General features: G+C 34.4%; 9 protein-coding genes across 9 annotated transcripts; 6 read left to right on the top strand and 3 right to left on the bottom strand.

Annotated features, from left to right (window-relative positions):
- Positions 1-32: 32 nt before the first annotated feature.
- On the top strand, positions 33-4,142 carry DFA_09991 (uncharacterized protein; the record flags this gene model as incomplete). The annotated part of the gene is made up of 7 exons (XM_004351833.1): positions 33-334; positions 395-551; positions 649-1,454; positions 2,130-2,632; positions 2,734-3,591; positions 3,864-3,893; positions 3,991-4,142. 7 exons carry the CDS (start codon positions 33-35, stop codon positions 4,140-4,142), a joined length of 2,808 nt encoding a protein of 935 aa, XP_004351885.1.
- Positions 4,143-4,897: 755 nt separating this feature from the next.
- DFA_09990 (Regulator of nonsense transcripts 1 like protein) lies at positions 4,898-9,407 on the bottom strand (the record flags this gene model as incomplete). Its single annotated transcript, XM_004351832.1, has 6 exons — positions 4,898-6,430; positions 6,490-6,744; positions 6,830-7,605; positions 7,706-8,489; positions 8,584-8,940; positions 9,036-9,407. The coding sequence occupies 6 exons, from the start codon at positions 9,405-9,407 to the stop codon at positions 4,898-4,900; spliced, it is 4,077 nt and encodes a 1,358-aa protein (XP_004351884.1).
- A 312-nt stretch (positions 9,408-9,719) lies between these two features.
- Positions 9,720-10,530, bottom strand: DFA_09989 (uncharacterized protein; the record flags this gene model as incomplete). Its single annotated transcript, XM_004351831.1, has 2 exons — positions 9,720-10,067; positions 10,522-10,530. The coding sequence occupies 2 exons, from the start codon at positions 10,528-10,530 to the stop codon at positions 9,720-9,722; spliced, it is 357 nt and encodes a 118-aa protein (XP_004351883.1).
- Positions 10,531-11,005: 475 nt separating this feature from the next.
- Positions 11,006-12,106, top strand: mcfZ (mitochondrial substrate carrier family protein; the record flags this gene model as incomplete). Its single annotated transcript, XM_004351830.1, has 2 exons — positions 11,006-11,015; positions 11,229-12,106. The coding sequence occupies 2 exons, from the start codon at positions 11,006-11,008 to the stop codon at positions 12,104-12,106; spliced, it is 888 nt and encodes a 295-aa protein (XP_004351882.1).
- Positions 12,107-12,291: 185 nt separating this feature from the next.
- DFA_09987 (uncharacterized protein) lies at positions 12,292-12,884 on the bottom strand (the record flags this gene model as incomplete). The annotated part of the gene is made up of 2 exons (XM_004351829.1): positions 12,292-12,421; positions 12,589-12,884. The coding sequence occupies 2 exons, from the start codon at positions 12,882-12,884 to the stop codon at positions 12,292-12,294; spliced, it is 426 nt and encodes a 141-aa protein (XP_004351881.1).
- A 625-nt stretch (positions 12,885-13,509) lies between these two features.
- Positions 13,510-14,124, top strand: DFA_09986 (uncharacterized protein; the record flags this gene model as incomplete). Its single annotated transcript, XM_004351828.1, has 3 exons — positions 13,510-13,629; positions 13,706-13,887; positions 13,965-14,124. 3 exons carry the CDS (start codon positions 13,510-13,512, stop codon positions 14,122-14,124), a joined length of 462 nt encoding a protein of 153 aa, XP_004351880.1.
- A 486-nt stretch (positions 14,125-14,610) lies between these two features.
- On the top strand, positions 14,611-15,173 carry DFA_09985 (uncharacterized protein; the record flags this gene model as incomplete). Its single annotated transcript, XM_004351827.1, has 2 exons — positions 14,611-14,909; positions 15,002-15,173. 2 exons carry the CDS (start codon positions 14,611-14,613, stop codon positions 15,171-15,173), a joined length of 471 nt encoding a protein of 156 aa, XP_004351879.1.
- Positions 15,174-15,561: 388 nt separating this feature from the next.
- Positions 15,562-16,679, top strand: gpdA (glyceraldehyde-3-phosphate dehydrogenase; the record flags this gene model as incomplete). The annotated part of the gene is made up of 2 exons (XM_004351826.1): positions 15,562-15,797; positions 15,905-16,679. 2 exons carry the CDS (start codon positions 15,562-15,564, stop codon positions 16,677-16,679), a joined length of 1,011 nt encoding a protein of 336 aa, XP_004351878.1.
- Positions 16,680-17,318: 639 nt separating this feature from the next.
- Positions 17,319-24,587, top strand: tor (protein kinase; the record flags this gene model as incomplete). Its single annotated transcript, XM_004351825.1, has 3 exons — positions 17,319-17,438; positions 17,531-20,167; positions 20,244-24,587. The coding sequence occupies 3 exons, from the start codon at positions 17,319-17,321 to the stop codon at positions 24,585-24,587; spliced, it is 7,101 nt and encodes a 2,366-aa protein (XP_004351877.1).
- Between the last annotated feature and the right edge of the window lie 387 nt (positions 24,588-24,974).

Raw genomic sequence — 24,974 nt, 5'->3', positions numbered from 1 at the left:
TTTAAAAAAAATTATTGATAATAAATAGATAAATGAAAAGAACAGAAGAAGATATACAACTACCTAAATTCGCGGTTAAAATCCGCAAAGATGTGTATCAGTTCAGAATAGGTAAAAGCAAATTAGTAGGTAAAAGGTTTATTGAAAAGTTACGAAGTGTTTGCGCTCTAGCTGGGCATAGATTGAATGCTAGTATGATAAAGAAGATCGCGGAGTATCTTAAAATAGAAGGAGACCCTCTAGAAGGTTGTTTTGAGCGATATCTTTGCAAAGCATTCATAGAATATTATAAGCACAAACAAAACGATCTCCACCGAAAGTTTATTCTCGCACAGTATGTAACAGTATAACCAAAAGATAGACAATAGAGTGTAGTTTCTAACTATATCGATAGTATACTTAGATATATGAGAGACAATGGAATAAAGTATCAAAAGAGTAACTTCGAAGATTATGGTATGATTATAGGTTCAAGAATTTGGCATTCGTCAAGGGAAATAGAGAAGGAAATGATAAAAGATAATGATGTATCTACAACCAGTAACTCAAATGTAATATATAATGATATCATATAGTACAAATATCTATGTTTTATATATTAATAGTAGTAAAATTTGATTTTCTCTATATAATTTGATCCAATTGCAGCCAACTCTCGTATCAAGTACTACAACATCATTGCCAAGTAATAGAGACCCAAAAACCCCCATAAATATAGACAATACAACACCCAATGGTGGTGATTCAATGATGGCTATAGTAAGTGATACGATACCATTGCAATCTGACGTCCAATCAACGCCAATCTTGAACCAAAGTGATTCCAATCTAAATGCGAATCAAGATCCAATGGATACGAGTGACGACTCTGCCATTTCAAATATGTCAAAAAAAAGATTATCTAATATCTCTGACCGAATGGTTCTTGACTCAACTCCTCCAATGCCAAATACAACTCCACTAAACAACAATAATATCAACAACAGAGAAAGCTCTACTCCTCCAACAAATAATAACAAAAAGGGCAAAAAAGATAAAAATAGTAGTACCTCCAACACAAACCCACCCCAACCTTCATTACAGTCTCAATATGCCAACATTCCTGTTAATAACTATTATTTGTTAAAGAAAAAGCAATCAATTACCGCTGCAAAAAGAGAAGCATCGGTTAAATACTTTGCCGAATATAGCAGCGTATTCAAGTCATCAGCTCATGATGTTTGTGTTCTTAAAAGAAAATCAGTAAATAATCCGGAATCGGATACGAGAGTAGTTAAAACATACTCGATGGGCATCAAGGAGCTATATTACTTTTACCTACTGCACACAAAGGGGTATAAAGTACCAGAAAAAAAGGCTAATAAAAGACCTGGAAAAGAACCAGTCAATCCATTCAAAAAAAATTATACATCTGGCTCAGACAACTACCATTATATGTATAATATAGGTGGCCAGTTTGTAGGTGAAGAATTGATGGATTCCGTTTCAGATTTTGCCAAGGAATATCAATTTGTTCCAATGTGCTTAAATACCTTTAAAAAGTACCTTCCTCCACATATAAAGAGGGCAAAAAACAGGAATGACATGTGTAATACATGTGAAGATCCAAATATATCAAGTGGCGATAAAGATAAACACAAAAAAGCAGCTGGGGAACGAAGAGATTTATACAAATATCAAAAAAAAAACCTCAATAATGGAGAAGTTATGTTTACCATAGATTTTAAACAAAACATCAACATTAACAAGTCACAAACTGAAGTAGGCAAACAGTTTTACAATGCTGTCCATAGATCTTTTTATGGCATTGTAATGCACTACAAGGAAGGCAATCAATATAAAAAATATGTGTTTGGGTAAGTATTTAAAATTTTTTAATCAATTATTATCCTTTTTAAAAATTACTATGGAAATTAAATAGTATACACCAAATACTATATATTTATATTTTGGATTTTTAAAAAAGATTATAATTTCAACAAATTTACCTTCAATTTTCTAACCCATATTTTTCATTTTTTCATTTTTTTTACTCAACTTTTTATCTATTGTTTATATAGAAATATTTCTAGGGTTTTGGACAAAACTTGTAATTTTGCTGACATTAGCTTTAGAAATTTATTTCAAAGAAAAGAATTCATGGATTTGTTTGGTTGTACAAGGAAAGAGGATTTATTTGGAAAGGATGGAAAAATTAAAAAATTTATTATTTGGTCAGATAATGGACCAACTTTTAAAAACTTTGAATGGATTTATAAGGTTTGGCAACTTGGTAAAACTATCAATTGCATTCCAATTGATTTGGAATTCTTTTCTCCGAGCCACGGCAAATCAGATTGTGACATTTTTTTTGCACTGATTTCTCAAACAGTAAAGAGATTTCAAAGCCATCCCGACTCAAATCATCAAGATAATAGAACAACACAAAATATGGTTGATATATTAAACAAAAGGCTAACCGAGTATGGTTTGGACACTAGAAAAAAAGGACATTATCGAGCCACCGTTTATAATTTCCCCTCCATCACAGAATTTCAAGAGTTTATCCAAAGTTGCAATACTTTTAAAACTCTTGACGCCTTTTATGAAAATATTGGTGTGGCCCTTGGAAAAGATGTTGAAGAGAATGAACGTATGTTATTTTGGATTTTGCAACTTTTAATTTCTTTTGATTTTAATATAAAATATTTTTTTTGTGAATTTTTTTTACTCAAAAAATTCGATTTTTTCCAGACACACTTTCAACCTCACAATCTAAACTTCAAAGAACTCTCAATGCACTACAAGATGCGTATAAAGAAGTAGAACCATCAGATACATACAGTGAATATAGAGTATATTATCCTTCCCCACAAAAACCAGCTTTTTTAAACAAGACCTATAGTTTTAAAACAAAAATGGAAAATGGAGAATACTCAATCTTTTATCGACCATGCGACAATGATCCTACAATCCAAGATGATAAACCCGTTGAGGAGGTACCAGAAGAAGAAGAAAGTTCCAGACAAACAGAAACAAACAACAATAATGAAAAAGAAAACAACAAAGTTACATCGAATAATGATGCCAGTAATTCAACCAAACAACCAACAAGAAATAATAATAATGTACAACAGGCTTTAAAGAAGGCAAATATAAAGTTTTTCATCAAAAAAATCATCGTTAATCAAGCTCCAAACAAAGAAACAAAGATTGGACATGAAACACCTGCCAACAAGGGTCCAAAGCCAAAAAAACAACAGGAAACATCAAAAACTACTACAATTGAAATACTACGTGTTGTAAGAATGACAAATATACATGATGCAGTTGTTTCGGACTATGTAGAAGAGAACGAGACACCAAAATCACCTCAACTTCCAAAATTACACTCACCAAAACAAACCAAAAAAAAAAATAAGAAAAAAAATAACAAACCAAATAATAATGATACAGATATAGTACTACCAGACATTCCAATCAACAACACACCAATTCCAACAAAAGAAACAAAAAATAATCATCAAAACCCCACAAATAGGGCTACCTCTTCTAGAACAAATATCAAACCACCAACTACATATACTCCATCAAAACATAATCAAAAGAAAGGTATATTTTCATATTTATAACAAGTACAGTGTACAACCAACATTTTTATTTAACTTTTTCTTATTTTAGGCAAAAAATAATTGTAATATAACACCTGGAAATAATAGTAACAAAAATGGAAAAAATTAATTTATTTTCCATCAAAACAACCACAAAAAATCCCCAGCTTGTGTGCTACCCTAATAGAACATATGCTCTACCTATCCATCCTATCCAGGGCATACATGGACTATATTTTAACCAATTTCTATCAATTTTCTCCTATTATAGAGTCCCCGGTTATGCCACCGCTAATCATGTTTGTAAGTAGCCTGATTAGACCAAAAAGCAACCCCCATGAAGAGCACATGCACCATATAAATGTGTATGAGGTTGGTGTTTATAAATATATGTATTTAGCTAACAACATCGCCCGTGCCGCTCACCTGAGCTTATTTCTTCCAAAACCCTCCGATATACACTACTTTGGTCCCCATTTTAGTAGATTGTGTGTCAACACTATGGTACTCTGCGTATCATACACCATTCAACCGAATCACCCTTATGATTAGAATGCAGAGTGCATCAGATCCTTAGATATGATGATATCACTCGCTTCCGTAGCAAGAAGTATTTTATGAGGGGATGATATTACTTTACATATGTAAAGTCAAGAATATGTAGTATAACAGTGAGACCTATGCATTGGTTACAGTTTCTTCCAAAATAGAACAAATAAATAGTGTAAAGATAATGGTTTATCTTTACTGTTTTTAACTACAATGATCACTCGGTTTTGAGTGCATGTTTTTTGACTTTTCACAAATAAATAAATAAATGTGAAGTTAAATAAATGTGATGTGATGTTGAATGTTGAGAAGTATGACTATAGATTAGTCATCATAATCTTATTTATTCCTTTCCTCTCTCTCTGTCTCCTTTTCTTTTTAAAATATTAATTGATTGATTAAAATTTAACTATTCTAATTTTTAAATCAATTTAACCAAGGGGGGTTATAACTATTTTGAATAGCAACACCATTAACAATAGACCTATTGACCAATTGACTCCCATACAGTCGGTATGTATGCAGGTATATATATTTTTTACCACTCATTGAGCTAAACCATATCGACACAGCTCGTGAAGATAGTGTCACAAATATGTGTGTGTGTGGTTAACCAAATGGAATGAACATTTTTGTTTCATTTCTCCATACGTGTTTCTTTCCACATTCATGAATGTTAATTGTTGGAATTAAACTCTTTTATTATTTGATCTGTTCTCTCTCCAACAATACTTACGTAGTATTGTTCCATTTACTTTTTATTTTGATTTTTTATAAAGTTCATTTAATTTTAAGGATTTTGAAAAGAGATGATCAAAATCTTGTTGATGAATAATCTTTTGATTATTGGTTGATACTGCTAGTTGTTGTAATTTTGATTTCATTGACATGAATTCAAAAATAATAATATTAAATGAGGTTGATTGAACAGATGAACCTGGGTTGGAGGAAGTGTTGAATGGATCTTCAATGCAAATTTTACTTTGATCGTTTTGTTCCATATAGGATTGTGATGCCATTCGATTGCTCGTTGGTTTACCTAAACGAATGCAAATCAATTGATCCTTAAAATCAAACTTGCAATAGAAATTAAAGAAACCATAGAATAGTTGGAATAATGTTTTGTTGTTTTGGCTGACGAATCCAGTGTGACGATGATCAACAAACTTCCAACGATCCACTTTACTTTGTACCAACTGACCATCTGATTTTGAATAGACATTAGAGTGCAACGATGGGAGTACGGGAGGTTGAACAGTTTGAAGATAGAATATAACCATATTCAACCAAGCGTATGATGAAAGGGTGCCACCGCTAGCATCATTGATATCCTTTCTCGATGCCCAATACTTGACGAGTAACATGAGTTGTTTGGCTCTCTCGTCAATTTCAGCGTACGATTTTACCAATAAAGAGTTACCAATTGCCAAACGATTGTTAAAGCACATGTCATACGAAACACGGTGCTTCAAATCTGTGAATTTAATGATTGGTACTTTGATTGAATCTAATAATCGAACCAATTGATAATCACGGTTACCTTGATCATCCCTTTTAGCCAAAAGACATCTAGCCACACTCTTCATTAGATCTACTCGACGGACAGGGTCAGAGGTATCAAACGAGGTCTTGAAACAAACATCAATGTCACTTGATTCCAATTGAATGCCATTTACAAATGACCCGTATGCCTCGAAACTGTCTTTTGGGAAATTAATCTTTAACAACTCTAAAAGATCATTCCAACTAGATTTCTTTGTTGACAATGTTTCACCACTACACTTTTTATCGGTAAATGCAGTTGACAATAAACCATTGATTGTATTATCGGTGATATCTAGTTGTGGCTGAGAGGATGAAATATTGATCTTTTGATGACCAACCAATTGTCCAAGATTATTTTTAACTCTTGAATAGGCACTTTTAGCTTGTACCTTTGTTTCAGAGTTTCTATCTGCTTTAATCTTGTTGTAATGACTAATATCAATTTCCACTTGTTTTATCAATAATTCGACATAGTTGGCGGCGGTTGGATTAATAGATAAATTTGAAATACTATTAACCAACTTGTCTGCTTCGGTTTCATTGTCGTCACCATCACTTTCATCATCTTCATCACCATGACCAAATGGTTGATCTTTTGATGATGAAAAGAATACTTCCAGTTCTTCTTCATCTGATTTACCATTACTAACGATTAAACCATTTGGATGTCTAAGATCGTGTTGTCTAATTTCTTCTTGAAGAATATCGATGCCACCAGAATTGATAATAAATTGTTTACCAACAACCTTTTCAATCACTGATTCCAAGTTGGATCTTGACCCAATAGCGTACGATTTCCAATTACATAGATTGCTTTTCTTGCACGAGTAATACCGACATTGATACGACGAATATCACTAAGGAATCCGATTCTCTTGTTTCTAACACACGAAAATATAATAATATCCTTTTCAGCACCTTGGAACCCATCGACGGTATTCACAACTACATCCATCTTTTCATTAAATGCTCCTCTTGCTTCCAACAATTCTTTCTTTTGTAATTTATATGGTGTAATAATACCAACACTCATTTTTTTAACTTCTGGATATTCTTGTACCTAAGAAATAAAATAAATAAATTAATAAATAAATAAATAAATAAATATTTAATTAAATTATTTGTTTGTTTTTGATATGTCTTACCAATTTTTTTAATAAAACAAAAACATATTTAGATTCTAAAATATTTTTTAAAGAATTACCATTTTCTGATACTTCTTGAGACTCTGGAATATTATAAAAATTGATTGGTCCATACTTTGCATTATTATAAAATGAGTTGGTGTATTTGACAACATTTTCACCATCCTTTAATTTCGATTGATAGAAACGTTGTGAAGGGAACTTTGAAATGGATGGATGCATACGATATTGAGTATCGAGCATATGAACTGGTAGATAGTTTGATAATCTTTCAAACAATGATACATTGTATCCATGTCTACTCGAAATCTTTGAAAATACAGTTGGTGGAAGTTGTTTTGGATCACCAATTAAAATGACTTTAGAGTTTGGGTTGAGCAACAATGGGATCAATGTTGATGGTTCACACGATTGAGTAGACTCGTCGATAATAATGACCGATGGACTAGCATCTAAAATCTTTGACGCAGCTCCAGACAATGTTGTAAGCAATATTCTAGCCTCTCTAATCATTCTCTTCTTTTCTTTGAATTTAGAGTGTTTGTTGATACAAATAGAATGAACCTTTTTGTTGACAGCCTCTAATCTTCCAATACGAACAATGTCAGGTGTCTCTGACCCAAGACCCAATCCATCATCCAACAATCTCAACCCAACTTCATCAACTGCTGTATTACTTGGTGCACAAACTAAAATAGTTTCCTTTTCTCCGAGTATTGAATGAAATATTCTTAATAAATTTAATATAATAGTTGTTTTACCTGTTCCAGGTGGTCCTTTTAAAAATAATTAAAATAAAGAGAAATAATTAATTAATACAAATAATAATAATAATTATAAATAAATATTTCTATATTTCTATAAATATATATTTACCTTGAATTAAAGTTAATTCATCTTGAATCATTGATTTTTGAATTGCAGATAATTGTGATGGATTGAGATTACCAAGGTCGAGATGAGATGGAATAATAAATGATTGTTTTTTAACAATCATATTCTTTCTATCTTCTATAAAAGTTCTTGGTGATAGAACTAGTTTTGATAATCGATGTGATGTAAATTGTTTAATTGATTTTAATTCTCTTTCAAATGTGATGAGGTTGGCAACCTTTGATACATAAAACTCTGTTTTAGTTTTACGGAGGTTGGCTAGAGCTTCGATAAACTCTGTAGTGTGAGGTGCCAATGTCTCTTCATCGATGATGTAGACTCTACAAGATTGATCTGATTTACCGTTTGGTAGAGGTGCCGAAATGACTTGAGCAAATACATACAACGGTGTTGGCTTTGCATTGATTTGAAGCAATACTAAATCTTCTTTGTACAGATCCTTGTCTCTTGATTCAGCCTTGTAATTAAAATCTAGTAACATACCAGTACTGTCAGCAGTGAGTGATTTGACTTTTGTTGCTACTGATTGAATCTTGAATAGGTTCAATAGACCGTCATGACCATTCACAGTAGCACCACTATCAGTAATCTTGCTAACAATCTGTTCTTTCAATTCTTCAAACATCAAAGGTACAATAAAACTATTATATTGATCGTGTGTTCTATCATTATTATCAATAATTGATGATTGATGATCAATATGATGTGCCAATTTTGTTAATCTTTGTGGTCGACATTTTAAAAAGATATCAACTATTTGACCATACTATTATAAATAAGATATATTGTTAGTTTCAGAATAGTTTGTAAACTATGCAAGTAAGTTGATACATACAGTTTTATGTGTACATTTAACATACTTCACTATTTACAAGTGAACTTGTTTCACGAAGCACCAACAACTCTGCTTGTAATTTTTTCAGCTCACTTGTTTTGACAGAAATTTTGTTAGAGTATTCTTTTAGAATCTGTGGTCTATCCTCTTGACTGATGGATCGTTTGGTCGAGTTGAAATGATCTCTAGTAGATTTCAAAAATGATTCAACTTGACCAATCTTTTTAACTATTTCTTTTTCCTTTTCTTGATTTGAAATTGGTCTAGGAGTAAATTGCACTTGGACTGGAACTTGGACAGGTGCTGGAACTTGAACTACTGATGGTGGTTGTGTACGACTGAGGTCTGGTGGTTTGGATAAAGGAGATGGATTAGGGATGGTCTCTCTGGATCTTTTGGCAAGATCAATAGATTTGAGCAATTGGGTGATAATAGCAATCCTAGCACTTAGATATATTTTCTTTTGTTGATCTTTACAACCATCTCTACCACGGTAAAATTTCTAAGTCTTTCCTCTAATAGTTTGATTTCTTTGGCTACACCGTTAAATGTGACATTCGAGATAGGTGAATGGTCGATAAAGGAAGCCAAAGGTTTTGAGATACGAGTATACTCTAACAAACACAAAGAGATCCCTTTTCGTCCTACATTCAGTTTCTTCAAGGTGACTTGAATCTCATTCCGAGCTTGGATGATATTTTGTCTTCTACCTTGTGAGTTGAGAGGAAATTTTGTTTGAAGATTGTCTATAGCTTCCTCTTGTTCTTTGATATGTCTATCAAATTCCAATAGGTAAAAGGTCTGTTTCTTGATCCCTTCCCCAACCACTTTTACAGCTGGGTTTGTCATAATATTAATAGTAGTATTAAAAATATAAATATAAATATATAGAGATAGATAAATAATATCGTTATTTGAATATATACTTTTAGTATAGTGACTTCAAGGGTCCCTTTTCAAAGTGAGGGGAAGTCTTCTCTTAATCCTAATAAAAAAATTAATAAATTAAAATATAGGATCTTGAAAAAGATCTTGATCATCTTAGCGCTACGCCAACCCAAGATTCAAATTAAATCTAAGCGAGTTTTCAATTAAATTATACATCAAAAAAAGATTTATATATATTTAATTCTTTATATTTAATTATTTATTTATATTTATTTATTTTGATTTTTTATAAAGTTGATTTAATTTTAATGATTTTGAAAAGAGATGATCAAATTCTTGATGATAAATAATATCTTTTTTGTTGGATAGTTGTAATAATTTTGATTGCATTGACATGAATTCAAAGATGATAATCTTGAATGAAGATGATAATTTAACAGATGCACCTGGATTAGCAGATGTATCGAATGGATCTTCAATGCGAATGAGACTTTGATTGTTGTTATCCTTGTAGGATTTTGATACCAAACTATAGCTGGTTGGTTTACCTAAACGAATACAAATCAATCGATTGGTGAAATCAAACTTGCAATAAAAGTCAAAGAAACCATAGAATAGTAACTATAATAATGTGGTCAAGATTGTACCCTAGTCAGATGTGCCATGCCAACATGCACTAAAAATCAAATACTCTACAAACCAGAAGGAAGTTGTTGTTACCAATGTAAACCAAAGAGTAGGTTAGTTATCTTATCCATAATATAATAATAATAATAATATCCCTCTTGTTTGATTCAAATCCATTTAACATTCTATTTCTTTTTCTTTTTATCTCTATTGTTAGTCATTGTTGATCCAAGACCACCAACATGTAGAGATGCTATTTGTCCTCAAGTAGTTTGCAATCCAAGTCAAAGAACTGTTAAAAAAGGTTGTTGTGATTCATGTACTGGATATGAACAATAAACCTATATATATATCTATATCTATATCTATCCTCTTATTCATCTCTTTCTTCTTCTTCTTCTTTTTTTTGGGGAGATGTTTAACAATCAAACCTATGTGAATAAATTACTGTATCCATTTTTACTTTATATATAAATCTATATATATGTGTATGTGTATGTGTATAAAGATGCCGAGAGAGAGAAAGATGTCACATCTTGGGAAATAAGATTAAATTTAATAAAAAAAATAGAATCATAATAATAAAAGTTGATAGGTGTTTGTTAAATTAAATTTGTTTGGGATTGGCAATATCAATATAAATATCTGTTGTTGTTTGAGATATACTAATATAATATTGTGTGTGAGAGAAAGGAAGGGATTTAATTTGCAAGGGGAAAATTCCGTTTTTCAAGAGACACTCTGCATGCAAGCGTGTGATCACAAACAACTTTATTTACTTTACTTTTTAGTAGTAGTAGGGAATATTTAATTGTTGTTGTTTAGTTTGTTTACTCTCTTTTTCTTTTATTTCTTTTATTTCTTTATCAATATACAATATAATATAATCAAATCAATCATTAGATTAGATAACAACCAACAAACCAACAAAAATGACTGCAGGTAATTAATAATACAATAGTAGTAGTAGAGATTAAAATATAGAATATTGATAGAAAGATATATGACTTTATCTATCTATCTATCTATCTATCTATCTTATCTCTTTTCTATCTATCTATCTTTGAAGATCAGATGAACAACTCTTCAGCTTCTCTCTTTTTCGTGATTTTTTTACTTAGTTACTTTTTTTTCTTTTTCTTTTTTGTTTTTTAGATAAAAAAGATGAAAAACAACAATCAAATTTCCCATGGAAGAGAATGGTAGCTGGAGCTGTAGCAGGTACAGCAGATGTTTGGGCATGTCATCCATTGGATCGTATCAAGACACAACTCCAAAATAACCCAGGTAAATCTATTTTTGGAACATTCCAAGATATTGTGGCCAAGGGACATGGACCAGTTGGAGGAGTACGTGCACTCTATGAAGGTATTTGGCCAATGACTGCCGAAGCCATCTTTAAGGTTGGTATTAGATACTTTGCATTCTCTTGGTTCACCGAACAATACAACAGACAATTCCCAGTGGCCGCTGGACAAAAGCGTGATCCATTTGTCACTAATCTTTTGGGTGGTGCTTTTGCAGGTGCCGTCGAATCTTTTATCGTCGTCATTCCATGTGAACTGCTCAAGGTTCGTCATATGACCCAAGAACATCAAAGATCGTTCTCGGCCGTCATGCGTGACGTTTTACGTGAGGAAGGTTTCCGTGGTCTCTACAAGGGTGGATCTGCCACACTTCTCCGTCAAATCACCAATCATATGATTCGTTTCCCCGTTTTCTATTCCGTCACTGATTACCTCAAGGGTGGTGATCACAGCAAGCAACTCCCAGTCGTTCAAAACTTGGCTGCCGGTCTCATTGCCGGTACCGCCTCTACACTCTTTAACAACCCACTCGACACTATCAAGACACGTATGCAAAAGCAAGGTCAAAACGAAACCTCTATGCAAGTCATCAGAGGTATCTACAGAGATGGTGGTATTAAAGCTTATTGGGCTGGTTGTCTTCCACGTATTCTTCGTGTTGGTCCTGGTCAAGCTATCACTTGGGCCGTCGTTGAAAAGGTTACAGAATTTTTACATAAATATTAAAAAAAATAAAAAGTAAATAAATAATATTTATAAAAAAATAAAAAGGATACAAAATACAATATTGTGTGTTTATTTTTAAAAATGGTTGGATAGGATAGGATAGGATAAGATAGGATAGGATAGGATAGGATGATACAAAACAACAACTATCTGTCGTGTTTGTAAATAGGTCCTGTTCAATCCATTTAGTGGTGACCACCATGATGGCTGCTATGATGATGATGGTGATGACCGAAATCATGAGTTGGTAATGTTTGGTATGGAGCTGTATTGGCAACAACTGTAGTATGATGATGATGATGTCTTCTACGGCAACTATAAATATAGAAATAAAAGAAAAGAAAAGAAAAGAAAAGAAAAAGTTAATATAAAAATATATATATTTTTTTTTTGCTGTCATCATAAGCTACTCCCGACTGGCATTCCCATTCTTTCACTGCCAATCCTATTATTATTACTACTACTACTATTTTTCTACTTACCAAATAGCAACACAACAAATGATAATTAAAACTACAATAGCGATTGGTACACCAACGAAAACACCGATAGCACTTCCAGTGAAATGAGCGATACAGACTGAACAGGCAGCATTGCTGTCATCATAGGATACTCCCGACTGGCATTCCCATTCCTTCCAGAAGTCGTCTTTACCAAGTGTACCATCGCATGATCCGAGTACCTCTATACCAGCGCAACAATCAGCGCTAACAGGTGCAACTGAAAATAATTGGATAAATAATAAAGTGCATAAAGTAGCAAGAATTAATTTATACATTTTGTTTTTTGAATATGAACAGTATTATATATATTATATATATATAAATAAAAAAGAAAAGAAAAGAAGAAAGAAGATAAATGTTGAGTAAAAAAAGTGATAAAGTTAAAACAACAATAAGGTTGAGATGGACTCGTTGTGATCCGATTTTTTTTTTTAAATTATTTACGTAAAATGAGTGACGTAGCAGCCCCAATTCAAAGGAATCAAAAATATCAACGATTATAAAAAAAAAAACCAAAATCAAGGGCCACCAAAGGATCTTCCTCGATTTGAAGGAATATCAATCAATCCCCTAAAGATTAATCAGTTTTGAAAGATCAAGATTACATTTATTGATCGGAATTAAAAACCAGGTTAAGGAGCTTAACTTAAATTAAAGAGGTTAAATTATACCTACCCAGGATAGGACAAACATTTATACTCTCATTTCAGGTAATATAACTCTCTCGGTTTGTCGAGTAACCTTTAGTACACGTCATGAACCAGGGGGAGGTTTAATTACCATTGATCTCTACTTTTTCATTGTTGGTTTTGAGATCCTCGGGAAACCTATTTTTTTCGTGGTCTTTTCGTTATAAAAGCCCCCATCACCATCATTTTATAATATCTATCTATCTACAAAATGTATAAATTATTACTTTGTATTTTATGTTCTTTATTCTTGTTACAACTATTCTCAGTAGTTCAAGTTCAAGGTGAATGTTGTTTAGGTATAGTTGACGGTAACTATACTGATGACTGTGTAAATATCATTAAATATATAGTGTGTGATGAATAAAACTAGTTAGTTTTCTTACAATATTCATCTTTATATTTAGAACGGAGTCATGGAACATGACGATTTCTGGAAGCATTGGAAATGTGCAGATGCCGAAATCGATATTTGGGGTAGTGGAGAATGTGATATTTGTATTGCTACTTGGACTGGAGGTGCACTCGCAGTATTTGTCTGCTTACCACTTTTCGTTGGTATTGCTATCTTGATTTGTATCGTTTTAGCGTATGTATACAAATATATATTTTAAATTACATATCACATTTTTAGATTTCTAACTATATCTTTTATTTTCTATTTAGTTGTCGTCGTCGTCGTCATCATACTAGTCATAATTCCCATAGTGTCCATGGTGCTACTATTGTTGCCAATACAGCTCCATACCAAACATTACCAACTCATGATTTCGGTCATCATCACCATCACCATCACCAAAGCAGTCACCATGGCGGCCACCACTAAAACAAAATAACAACAGATAGTTGTTATTTAAATAGTAGTAATACCCATTAAAACTCAATAAATAAAAAGTTCTCAAAAGATTTCTAGATTGCTTTTCATTCACTCTTAAACTTTAGTATAGTATATATATTGACTACATTGCATCTCTTATCAATAGATTATTAAGATTGGTCCATCATCGTAGAAACAAAGGAAAATTGAATGATGTGATAGAGTTGGAACAAAGAAGATTTTTCGTATTCTTATTCTACCTGGTTTTTTATACTAGAGGCAAGACATTCTTTTGGCCTTGCGAAATTGCCCTGTTTTGTTTTTTCTCAGATATTTTCCTCGATCACAAAGACAAAACGACCCCTTTTTTTTCGAAACTGACATCATCCTTTTTGCTTAAAAACCTTAAACGTATCATCATTTTAACTCATTCTTCCTCTATATTATAAACTCATTCTATCTCTATATTTATATAATTATTATTTTTTTTAAAAAATGTACAAATTAATCTTTTCAGCTTTATGCACATTACTTATTTTACAAGTCTTGTCAATTGAACAAGTCAATGCCAGCTGTTGTGCTGGAACACAAGTTGGTACAGGTGAATCTGGATGCATTGGTACCTATGCAGAGGATGACTACTGGAAGAGCTGGCAATGCTTTAGCTGGGACGCCTTCTCCCCAGCACAATGTGACATATGTATTGCACACTGGACATCCGGTGCTTTGGGTGTATTCATCGGTGTACCAATCGCTATCGTAGTTTTAATTATCATTTGTTGTACAGTTATTTGGTATGTTAAACAAACAAACAAACAAACAAACAAAACATGGAAAAAGAAATATTTACTTACTTTTACATCTATTTTTTTTTTTTCTATTATAGTTGTCGTAGATCAAGACATCATCACCATACCACTGTTGTTGCAGGAGGTAATCCATACCAACCATTACCAAATCATCAAGTAGCTTACCAAGCTGCACCACAATACCAACAACCACAATACCAACAACAACAATACCAACAACATGGTCATCATCATCATGGTCAACACTAAACAAACAATATGAATAATTAATATCATATATATATAATATTACAATTCTCTTTTTACTTGTCAAATATATAATAATAATAATAATAATAATAATAAACAACTACTAACCTTATATAACAAAAAAAAGATATTGTTAGTTGTTAATCTTCATGTCTTGTCCAAAAAAGGTAAAACATCTCTTGTACAGTAATGTTGTACAACAAGCTGGGAAAAAATCACACTTTTGTGGGAACTTCATTTGAAAAATAATATAATAAATTTAAATTGTTTTCTTTTTTTTTTTTTGTTTTTTGTCTCATCGCATCAATCACACTGTGAACTTCTCATATTATTCATTACACACATATATTATATATTATATATATTTAGAGTAGTAAATTAAAAAAACATGGTTATTAAAGTCGGTATTAACGGTTTCGGACGTATTGGTCGTCTTGTTCTTCGTCAATCTTTGGCCAATCCAGCTGTCCAAGTTGTCGCTGTCAATGAACCATTCATGGACCTCGATCACATGATCTACATGTTCTACTATGACTCTGTTCACGGTCGTTTCAAGGGTACCGTCGAAAAGGATGCCAATGGTCATTTGGTTGTCAATGGAAAGGTTATTACTGTCTCTGCAGAGTAAGCAAAAAAAGAATATTTAATTAATAATAATATCTTTTTTCATTGTGATTGCTAACTCTTCTTCTTCTCTCTCTTTATATTTTTTTATTTTTCTTTCTATATAGAAAAGACCCAGCTAGTATTAAATGGGGAGAAGCAGGAGCTGATTATATTGTAGAATCAACTGGTGTATTCTTGACCACTGAAAAGGCAGGTCTCCATTTAAAGGGAGGAGCCAAGAAGGTTATCATTTCCGCCCCATCATCCGATGCCCCAATGTTTGTCATGGGTGTCAATGAACATGAATACAAGTCTGACGTACACGTCCTCTCCAATGCCTCTTGCACTACCAACTGTTTGGCTCCATTGGCCAAGGTCATCCACGAGAACTTTACCATTGTCGAAGGTTTGATGACCACTGTTCACGCCATCACCGCCACTCAAAAGACTGTTGATGGTCCATCTGGCAAGGACTGGAGATCTGGTAGATCCGGTCTCTCCAACATTATCCCAGCCTCTACAGGTGCCGCCAAGGCTGTCGGAAAGGTCATCCCATCGTTGAACAACAAGCTCACTGGTATGTCATTCCGTGTTCCAAACGCCGATGTCTCTGTCGTCGATTTGACCTGCAAGACTGAAAAGCCAGCCACCTATGAAGACATTAAGCGTGTCATCAAGGCTGCCTCTCTCGATCCAAAGACTGCCCGTTTCATTGGCTACACTGAAGACGAAGTCGTCTCATCTGATTTCATCGGAGACACTCACTCTTGCATCTTTGATGCTTTGGCCGGTATCAGTTTGAACAACAACTTTTTCAAGCTCATCGCTTGGTATGATAACGAAATTGGTTATTCTACCCGTGTTGTTGATTTAATTGTTCATATTGCTAATACCAAATAAACAATTGAAAAAGAAAAGGGCTAAAGTTTATTTTGAAATCAAACAAATAAATAAATAAAATATATGTATATATTTATAGAAAATAGAAATTTGTAGTTATAATCTTGGGAGAAAAAAAAAAAAGCAAAAAAAAAAAAAAAAAAAAAAGTGTTGGTTTCAAAAAGAGTTGAAAAGCACAAACTTGATTATCTTTATTTAACAAACTTTTTTTTTTTTTGTATAGATACGATAGATAGATAGAAATTATTACTATCATATCATATCAATATATATATATTGTAAATCAATATCTTTTGTATAATAGTAGTAATAGTAGTAGAATATTAATAGTTATAAAGTAGATCGTTCGTTTATATAAAACTTGTAGTACTATGGACTGTTAAAGGTTTTACTTATTTATAAATACGTAAAGAGAGAGAAAATAGGAATCAAAAGTCAATATCAATAGTAGTAGTAGTTTAATCAACACTCAAACAATAGTAATAATAATATAGTAGTAGTTTGTTTGTTTTTTTTTTTCAAAAAAAAACATAAACAACACCATCACAAATCACACATACACACACAAAAGATATATATAAAACAATATCTTTGTTGTTTTTATTTGTTGTAAATTATAATTAAAATAGATAATCGATAATGACATTACAAAGTGAACAACCTCCACAATGGGCAGATGCCCTAAGTAAAATCTTATCAGATTTGAAAAATAAAAAAGAAGAAGATAGAATAAGAGGTGCAAAGAATTTAAAGAATTATGTATGTAAACTCTATTATACAAACAAACAAAACACAATATCATCTGACTATCTATCTATTTTCTATCTATATATTTTTTACTACTACTTTAGGTAATAACTCAATCAAGAGAAATGACAAATGAAAACTTTTCCAATTTTATGCAAGATGTAAATACGATAATCTTTGAATTGGTAAATAGTAGTGGTATAACAGACAAGATTGGAGGTATTTTGGCAATCGATGAATTGATAGATGTAGACTATGACGAAAACGCAGCAAAGATTACAAAATTGGCCAATTATCTACGTTATGGACTGAGTACCAACGATCAGACAGTCATGATGATGGCGTCGCGTGCATTGGGACGTTTGGCGAGATCAAGTGGAACATTGACAGCAGAGTGTGTCGAGTTTGAAGTGACACGTGCCTTGGAATGGTTGTCTGGTGAACGTGTAGAGAATCGTCGTCAGGCATCGGTATTGGTGCTCAAAGAGTTGGCACAAAATGCACCAACACTCTTTTATGTGCATGCAGCTTCGTTTATCGATCTCATTTGGGTGGCACTAAAGGACGTCAAGTTGTCGATCCGTGAAGGTGCCGTCGAGGCATTACGTGCCTGTCTAGAACTCATTGCCGAGCGTGAAAGTAGACTACGTCTACAATGGTACCAAAAGATCTATGACGAGAGTCAAAAGGCTTTCAAACAAAATGGTTCACCAGAAGCACTGCACGGTTCACTCATCACTCTTGGTGAATTGCTACGTAATACCGGTGACTTTATGGTCAACAAATTCAAAGATGTTTGTGATACTATACTCAAACATAAAGATCACCGTGACAAACTCGTTAAAAAGACTGTCATTGTACTACTTCCACGTCTTGCCATCTTTTCACCAAGAGAGTTTGTCCATCTCCATCTAAACACTTGTATCAATTATATATTATCGGCGCTACGTAACCAAAACGAACGTTCCTATTCGTTTATTGCACTTGGTGAGATTGCACAAGCTGTCGGTGGCTCTATCAAACCCTATCTCGATAATATTGTAGTCAATATAAAGACTGCACTCCAAACCAAGGGTAAACAGTTTTGTCCCGAAGTTTTAACCTGTATATCCATGTTGTCGTCGGCTGTTGGTCCAGGAATGATTCCTCATATGCAAGTCATCTTGCCTCAAATGTTTGCTCCAGGTCTTACTCAGGTGCTTACCGAAGCATTGAGAGACTTGACCGTTTCACTACCGGCACTCATTCCACATATTCAACAAAAGCTGTTGACCCTCCTATCACAAGTACTTGCCAACAAACCATTCTCACAACCAGGTGCACCAAATCATTATCGAAAATCAACTGCTCCATTCCAAAACCTATCGGTTACCCATGCCGTCGCCAGTACTGCCGCGTCAGATGTCGACCCCGAAATGATTGCACTCGCTCTCAAAACATTGGGTAGTTTCGACTTGTCCAAACACAATCTGCTAGAGTTTGTTAGAGAATGTGTCGTTGGCTATTTGGATGACGACAATAGTGAAATTCGTCGTGAAGCAGCCATTACTTGTTCACAGCTTATGGTTCGTCCAGGTGAACCTGCACCCACTCGTGGTCATAGTGCCGTCATTGTTGGTGAAGTACTTGAAAAGTTGTTGGTCGTAGGTATTGCCGATCCAGATCCATCTATTCGTCGTACTGTCCTATCCTCTTTGGATACTCGTTTCGATCATCATTTGGCACAAGCAGAAAACCTTCGTTCACTTTTTATAGCACTCAATGACGAAGTGTTTGAAATTCGTGAACTTGCCATTTCAGTTATCGGTCGTCTTACCATTCGTAATCCTGCCTATGTCATGCCATCACTCCGAAAGACATTGATTCAGTTGTTGACTGAACTCGAATTTTCAGGTGATTCAAGAAACAAAGAAGAATCTGCTCGTCTACTCGGTCATCTTATTGGAGCATCGGAAAAGTTGATCAAACCCTATGTCGAACCAATCCTCAAGGCACTACTTCCAAAACTAAGAGATTCAAATCCAAGAGTAGCATCTTGTGTTTTGGCAGCACTTGGAGAGTTGTCTGTTGTAGGTGGTGATGAAATGTCACAACATATCGATCAACTCCTCCCTCTCATCATTGATACACTTCAAGATCAATCAAGTACAAGTAAAAGAGAGGTGGCACTAAAGACTCTTGGTCAATTGGCAAGTAGTACTGGTTATGTGATTCGTCCATTTGCCAAATACCCAATGTTGCTAGACATTTTATTAAATGCCATAAAGACTGAAAGAATTGCATCGATTCGTAGAGAGGTCATAAAGGTACTTGGTATTTTGGGTGCACTAGATCCATACAAACACAAGATGAATGAATTGGGTCAACGTAGAGAAGATCCAAAGTTGGATGACAAGTCTAGTAGTAGTAGCAGTGGTGCTGGTACTAGTGTCATTGACTCGATCAATATCAGTCCATCATCTGAAGACTATTATCCAACCGTTGCCATTACAGCACTCATGAAAATTCTTCGTGATCCATCTCTATCGGCTCATCATTCTTCAGTCATTCAAGCTGTCATGTTTATATTTAAAAGTCTTGGTTTCAAATGTATCCCTTTCCTTCCCCAAATCATGCCACCATTCCTTCATGTCATGAATAGTTGTGAACCTGGTTTCCGTGATTTCCTATTTCAACAATTAAGTACTCTAGTTTCAATTGTTAAACAACATATTAGAGATTATTTAAATGATATTTTTATTGTAAGGAAATAAGAAAATAGAAAAAAAAATAATAATATTTATTAATAATACTTTTAATTTACTTTTAATTTTCTAGTTGATTGAAAAATATTGGAATTCATATTTATTAATACCAATTATACATTTGGTAGAAGAAATATCGACAGCTTTAAATGATGAGTTTAAAGTTTATTTACCAAATTTAATTCCACAAATGTTAAATGTATTGCATACTGATAGAAGTCCAAAGAGATTACCAACAACCAAAGTATTAAAAGCATTAGAAGTATTTGGTACCAATTTGGATGATTATTTACATTTGGTGATTCCTGCAGTCGTTAAATTGTTTGAACAAGTTGATGTTACAACTCAAGTTCGAACTTTGGCAATTCAAACTATTGGTAGATTATGTAAAAAGTTGAATTTTTCAGATTATGCATCACGTATCATTCATCCATTGGCAAGAGTTTTGGATGTACCAGGTGAAAATGATCTAAAAGATGATGCACTTCAAACACTCTGTTCATTGGTCTATCAATTGGGATCAGATTATGCAATCTTTATTCCAATGGTAGGAAAGGTATTAAACAAGAGAGAAATTTCAAGTGCATCTTATGAATTGTTGGTATCGAAATTGTTAAAAAATCAACAACTCATATCTACTGGTGGACCAGAAGATTTCCCAGGTGCTCGTCATCCAGATACTGTTTCAGAGGATGGTCAAAACACTACTCCATCACCGGAAATTGGATTCAAAAAATTAAAAGTCAATGAACAACACCTAAAGAATGCATGGGAAACTAGTCAAAGATCAACCAAAGAAGATTGGGTAGAATGGATTAGAAGATTTTCAGTTGAATTGTTAAGAGAATCACCATCACCAGCTCTTCGTTCGTGTCTATCATTGGCTCAAGATTATCATCCCTTGGTCAAGGAATTATTTAATGCAGGGTTTGTTAGTTGTTGGACTGAACTACATGAACAATATCAAGATGAATTGGTACATAGTTTAGAGGCAGCTCTCATGTCACCAAACATTCCACCCGAAATTCTACAAACCCTACTCAATTTGGCCGAGTTTATGGAGTTGCACGAAAAACCTCTGCCAATTGACATTCGTACATTGGGAGCATTGGCTGAAAAGTGTCATGCCTATGCCAAGGCACTTCATTACAAGGAAATTGAATTCCAACAATCGATTGGATCAAATTCTACCATTGAAGCATTAATCTCTATCAATAATCAGCTGCAACAACCAGAAGCTGCTATTGGTATTTTGATTTATGCTCAAAAGAATCATAGTGTCGAACTCAAAGAAACTTGGTATGAAAAGTTGCGTCGTTGGGAAGATGCTTTGGCCGCCTATGAAAGAAAACAAAAGGATGATACGTTGACCAACATTGATAATACTCTTGGTATTATGAGATGTCTTCATGCTCTTGGAGAATGGGAACGTCTATCATTGTTGTCTGCGGATCTTTGGAAAACTGCAAGTGAAAGTACTCGTACTGCTATTGCCCCTCTTGCATCTGCAGCAGCATGGAATCTTTCATCATGGGATTCAATGGATGAATATGCTCGTGCCATGAGTCTAGATTCTATTGAAGGTTCATTTTATCGTGCCATTCTAGAAGTACACAAAGACAACTTTACCCAAGCTTCTTGTTTTATAGAAAGAGCTCGTAGTCTGGTCGACACTGAACTCACTGCTCTTCTCGGTGAATCATACAATAGAGCCTATAAAATGGTTGTTCGTTTACAACAATTATCAGAACTAGAAGAAATCATTGAATATAAAAAGTCGACCGATTCTATTGACCGAAAGACAATGATCAAGAATACATGGAAAAAACGTCTATCTGGATGTCAAATGAATGTTGATATTTGGCAAAGTGTATTGGCAGTTCATTCTTTGGTCATTTCACCTCACGAAGAGCTAGACATGTGGCTTAAATTTGTTGGTCTATGTCGTAAAGGAAGTCGTTTGGGTTTGGCTCAAAAGACGCTGACCATGTTGATGGGCAAGGATCCAAATGCACTTCAATTTGGTCAACTATTACCAAACACTCATCCACGTATTACATTTGCCTATATCAAACAACTTTGGAGTGCTGGTGCCAAACAACCAGCCTTTGAGCGCCTTCGTACATTTGTACAGGCAATGCGTGATACCGACGACCACCCACTCCAAGCACGTGCCTATTTGAAACTTGGTGAATGGCAAAGTGCACTCGGTGACGTACTCAACGAAGCATCGATCCCACAAATCATTGCATCATTTAAATCTGCCACTGAAATGGATCCCAATTGGTACAAGGCATGGCATTCATGGGCATTGATCAATTTTGAAGTAGTCTCTCACTATGAACAAAATAGTGGTACAGCCGAACAAATTGCAGCACACCTCTTGCCTGCCGTCAATAGTTTTTTCAAATCGATTGCATTGGCTCCCGATCAATCACTTCAAGATACTCTACGTCTCCTAACTCTATGGTTTAAACATGGTGCTCAAAAGGAAGTTGAACAAAGTTTAATGCAAGGTTTTAATGACATTAGTATTGATACTTGGTTACAAGTCATTCCTCAGTTGATTGCTCGTATTCATGCTCCTGTTTTCCCAGTTCGTCGTCTTTTACACGAACTATTGGATAATATTGGTAAAGAACATCCACAAGCTCTAGTTTATCCATTGACAGTTGCCACCAAATCACAATCACCTGCTCGTCTTGCAGCTGCCAAACTTATTATGGATCGTATGAGAAAACATACTAGTTTGGTTGATGTCGCTCTACCAATCTCTCAAGAATTGGTTCGTTCAGCCATTTTATGGCATGAAATGTGGTATGAAGGACTTGAAGAAGCAAGTCGTCAATACTTTGGTGAACACAATCCAGATGCCATGTTGGCAACCCTCGCACCACTCCATCAAATCCTTGAAAAGGGTCCAGAAACTACCAGTGAAACCAGTTTTATCCATGCATTTGGACGTGATCTTGCAGAAGCTTTGGAATGGTCTAAAAAGTATGAACGTTCTCGTAAAGAAGGTGACCTCAATCAAGCTTGGGATCTCTACTATCAAGTTTTCCGTCGTATCTATAAACAACTGCCACAAATGATTTCGTTGGAGCTTCAATACATTTCACCCAAACTTATGAATAGTGTAGATATGGATCTAGTAGTTCCAGGTACCTATAGAGCTGGTGAACCAATCATTCGTATTCAATCATTTAGTTCAATCCTTTCGGTTATCCCATCCAAACAACGTCCACGTAAACTAACCATTATTGGTAGTGATGGTCTGGAATATACCTTTTTACTAAAGGGACATGAAGATTTGCGTCAAGATGAAAGAGTCATGCAATTGTTTGGTTTGGTCAACACATCGTTGTCGGCCAATCACGAGACTGCCAAATCACATCTTTCCATTCGTCGTTTTTCTGTCATTCCACTCTCGCCCAACTCTGGTCTCATTGGATGGGTACCTCATTCCGATACTCTTCACACCCTCATCAAAGATTATCGTGAGAGTAGCAAGATCCTACTCAACATTGAACATCGTCTCATGTTGCAAATGTGTACCGACTATGATAACCTCACACTCTTGCAAAAGGTTGAAGTCTTTGAATATGCACTCGAATCGACCAATGGTCAAGATCTCCACAAGGTCCTCTGGCTCAAGAGTAGAAACAGCGAGATTTGGTTGGACCGTCGTACCAATTACACCCGTTCCCTCGCAGTCATGTCTATGGTTGGTTACATTCTCGGTCTCGGTGATCGTCATCCAAGCAACTTGATGTTGGATCGTCACACTGGCCGTATCCTTCACATTGATTTTGGTGATTGTTTTGAAGTTGCCATGCACCGTGAAAAGTATCCCGAAAAGATCCCATTCCGTCTCACCCGTATGCTCATCAATGCCATGGAAGTGTCTGGCATTGAAGGAAACTTTAGATTGACTTGCGAGACGGTCATGACTGTACTCCGTAACAACAAGGAATCACTCACCGCCGTACTAGAAGCCTTTGTCCACGACCCATTGATCAATTGGCGTCTTTTAACTCCCAACGCACACATTGACAAGGACAAGGAACAAAAGATTAAACAACAGGATCTCGTCAATGTTGAAAATGGAGACAATAGTCCTTTGGAACCATCACCTCCTCCTGCCCTCGCTGGCAGTCCCGTCCATCGTCAACCACTCATCACCCGTGGCCACCATGGTCGTGTCGATGAACAAGTCGAGCCAGAGGTCGTCCCAGAGGCATTAAACGAACGTGCCCTCTCTGTAATCAATCGTGTAAATAAGAAACTCACCGGTAGAGATTTTGGAAATTCTCCTACTCCCCTCGACGTACCAGAACAAGTCCAAAAACTTATAGACCAAGCTACGAGTCATGAAAACCTTTCTCAATGTTATGTTGGTTGGTGTGCTTTTTGGTAAACAAATTTTAAAAAACATAAACATAAATATATAAAAGATTAAATAAATAAATCCCCCTATTGTAATAATTAAATTAAAAAAAAAAAAAAAAAAAATAGAACAAAATTAGTATTAGTATTTTCTTTTAAAAAAGGGGCTGGAACTTTTCTTTTTTTTTTTTTTTTTTTACTACTACCTACTTGATTGGATGTTTTCTTCTGTGAGGATTTGATAAAAATGAATGAAACCAGCTCGATGGGGAATGAAGAGGAGAACGTGATTTTGCCGCAAAAAAAAGTTGAAATAGGACAAAAAAGTTGAAATAGGACAAAAAAGTTGAAATAGGACAAAAAAGTTGAAATAGGACAAAAAAGTTGAAATAGGACAAAAAAGTTGAAATAGGACAAA

This window comes from Cavenderia fasciculata (assembly GCF_000203815.1).
Source record: "Cavenderia fasciculata unplaced genomic scaffold Scf_EU5ZYIE02H8LDV-5, whole genome shotgun sequence".
Classification (NCBI taxonomy): Eukaryota; Evosea; class Eumycetozoa; order Acytosteliales; family Cavenderiaceae; genus Cavenderia; species Cavenderia fasciculata.
Note: the sequence above shows the minus strand (reverse complement) of the source record. Positions and strands in the feature narration are given on the sequence as shown.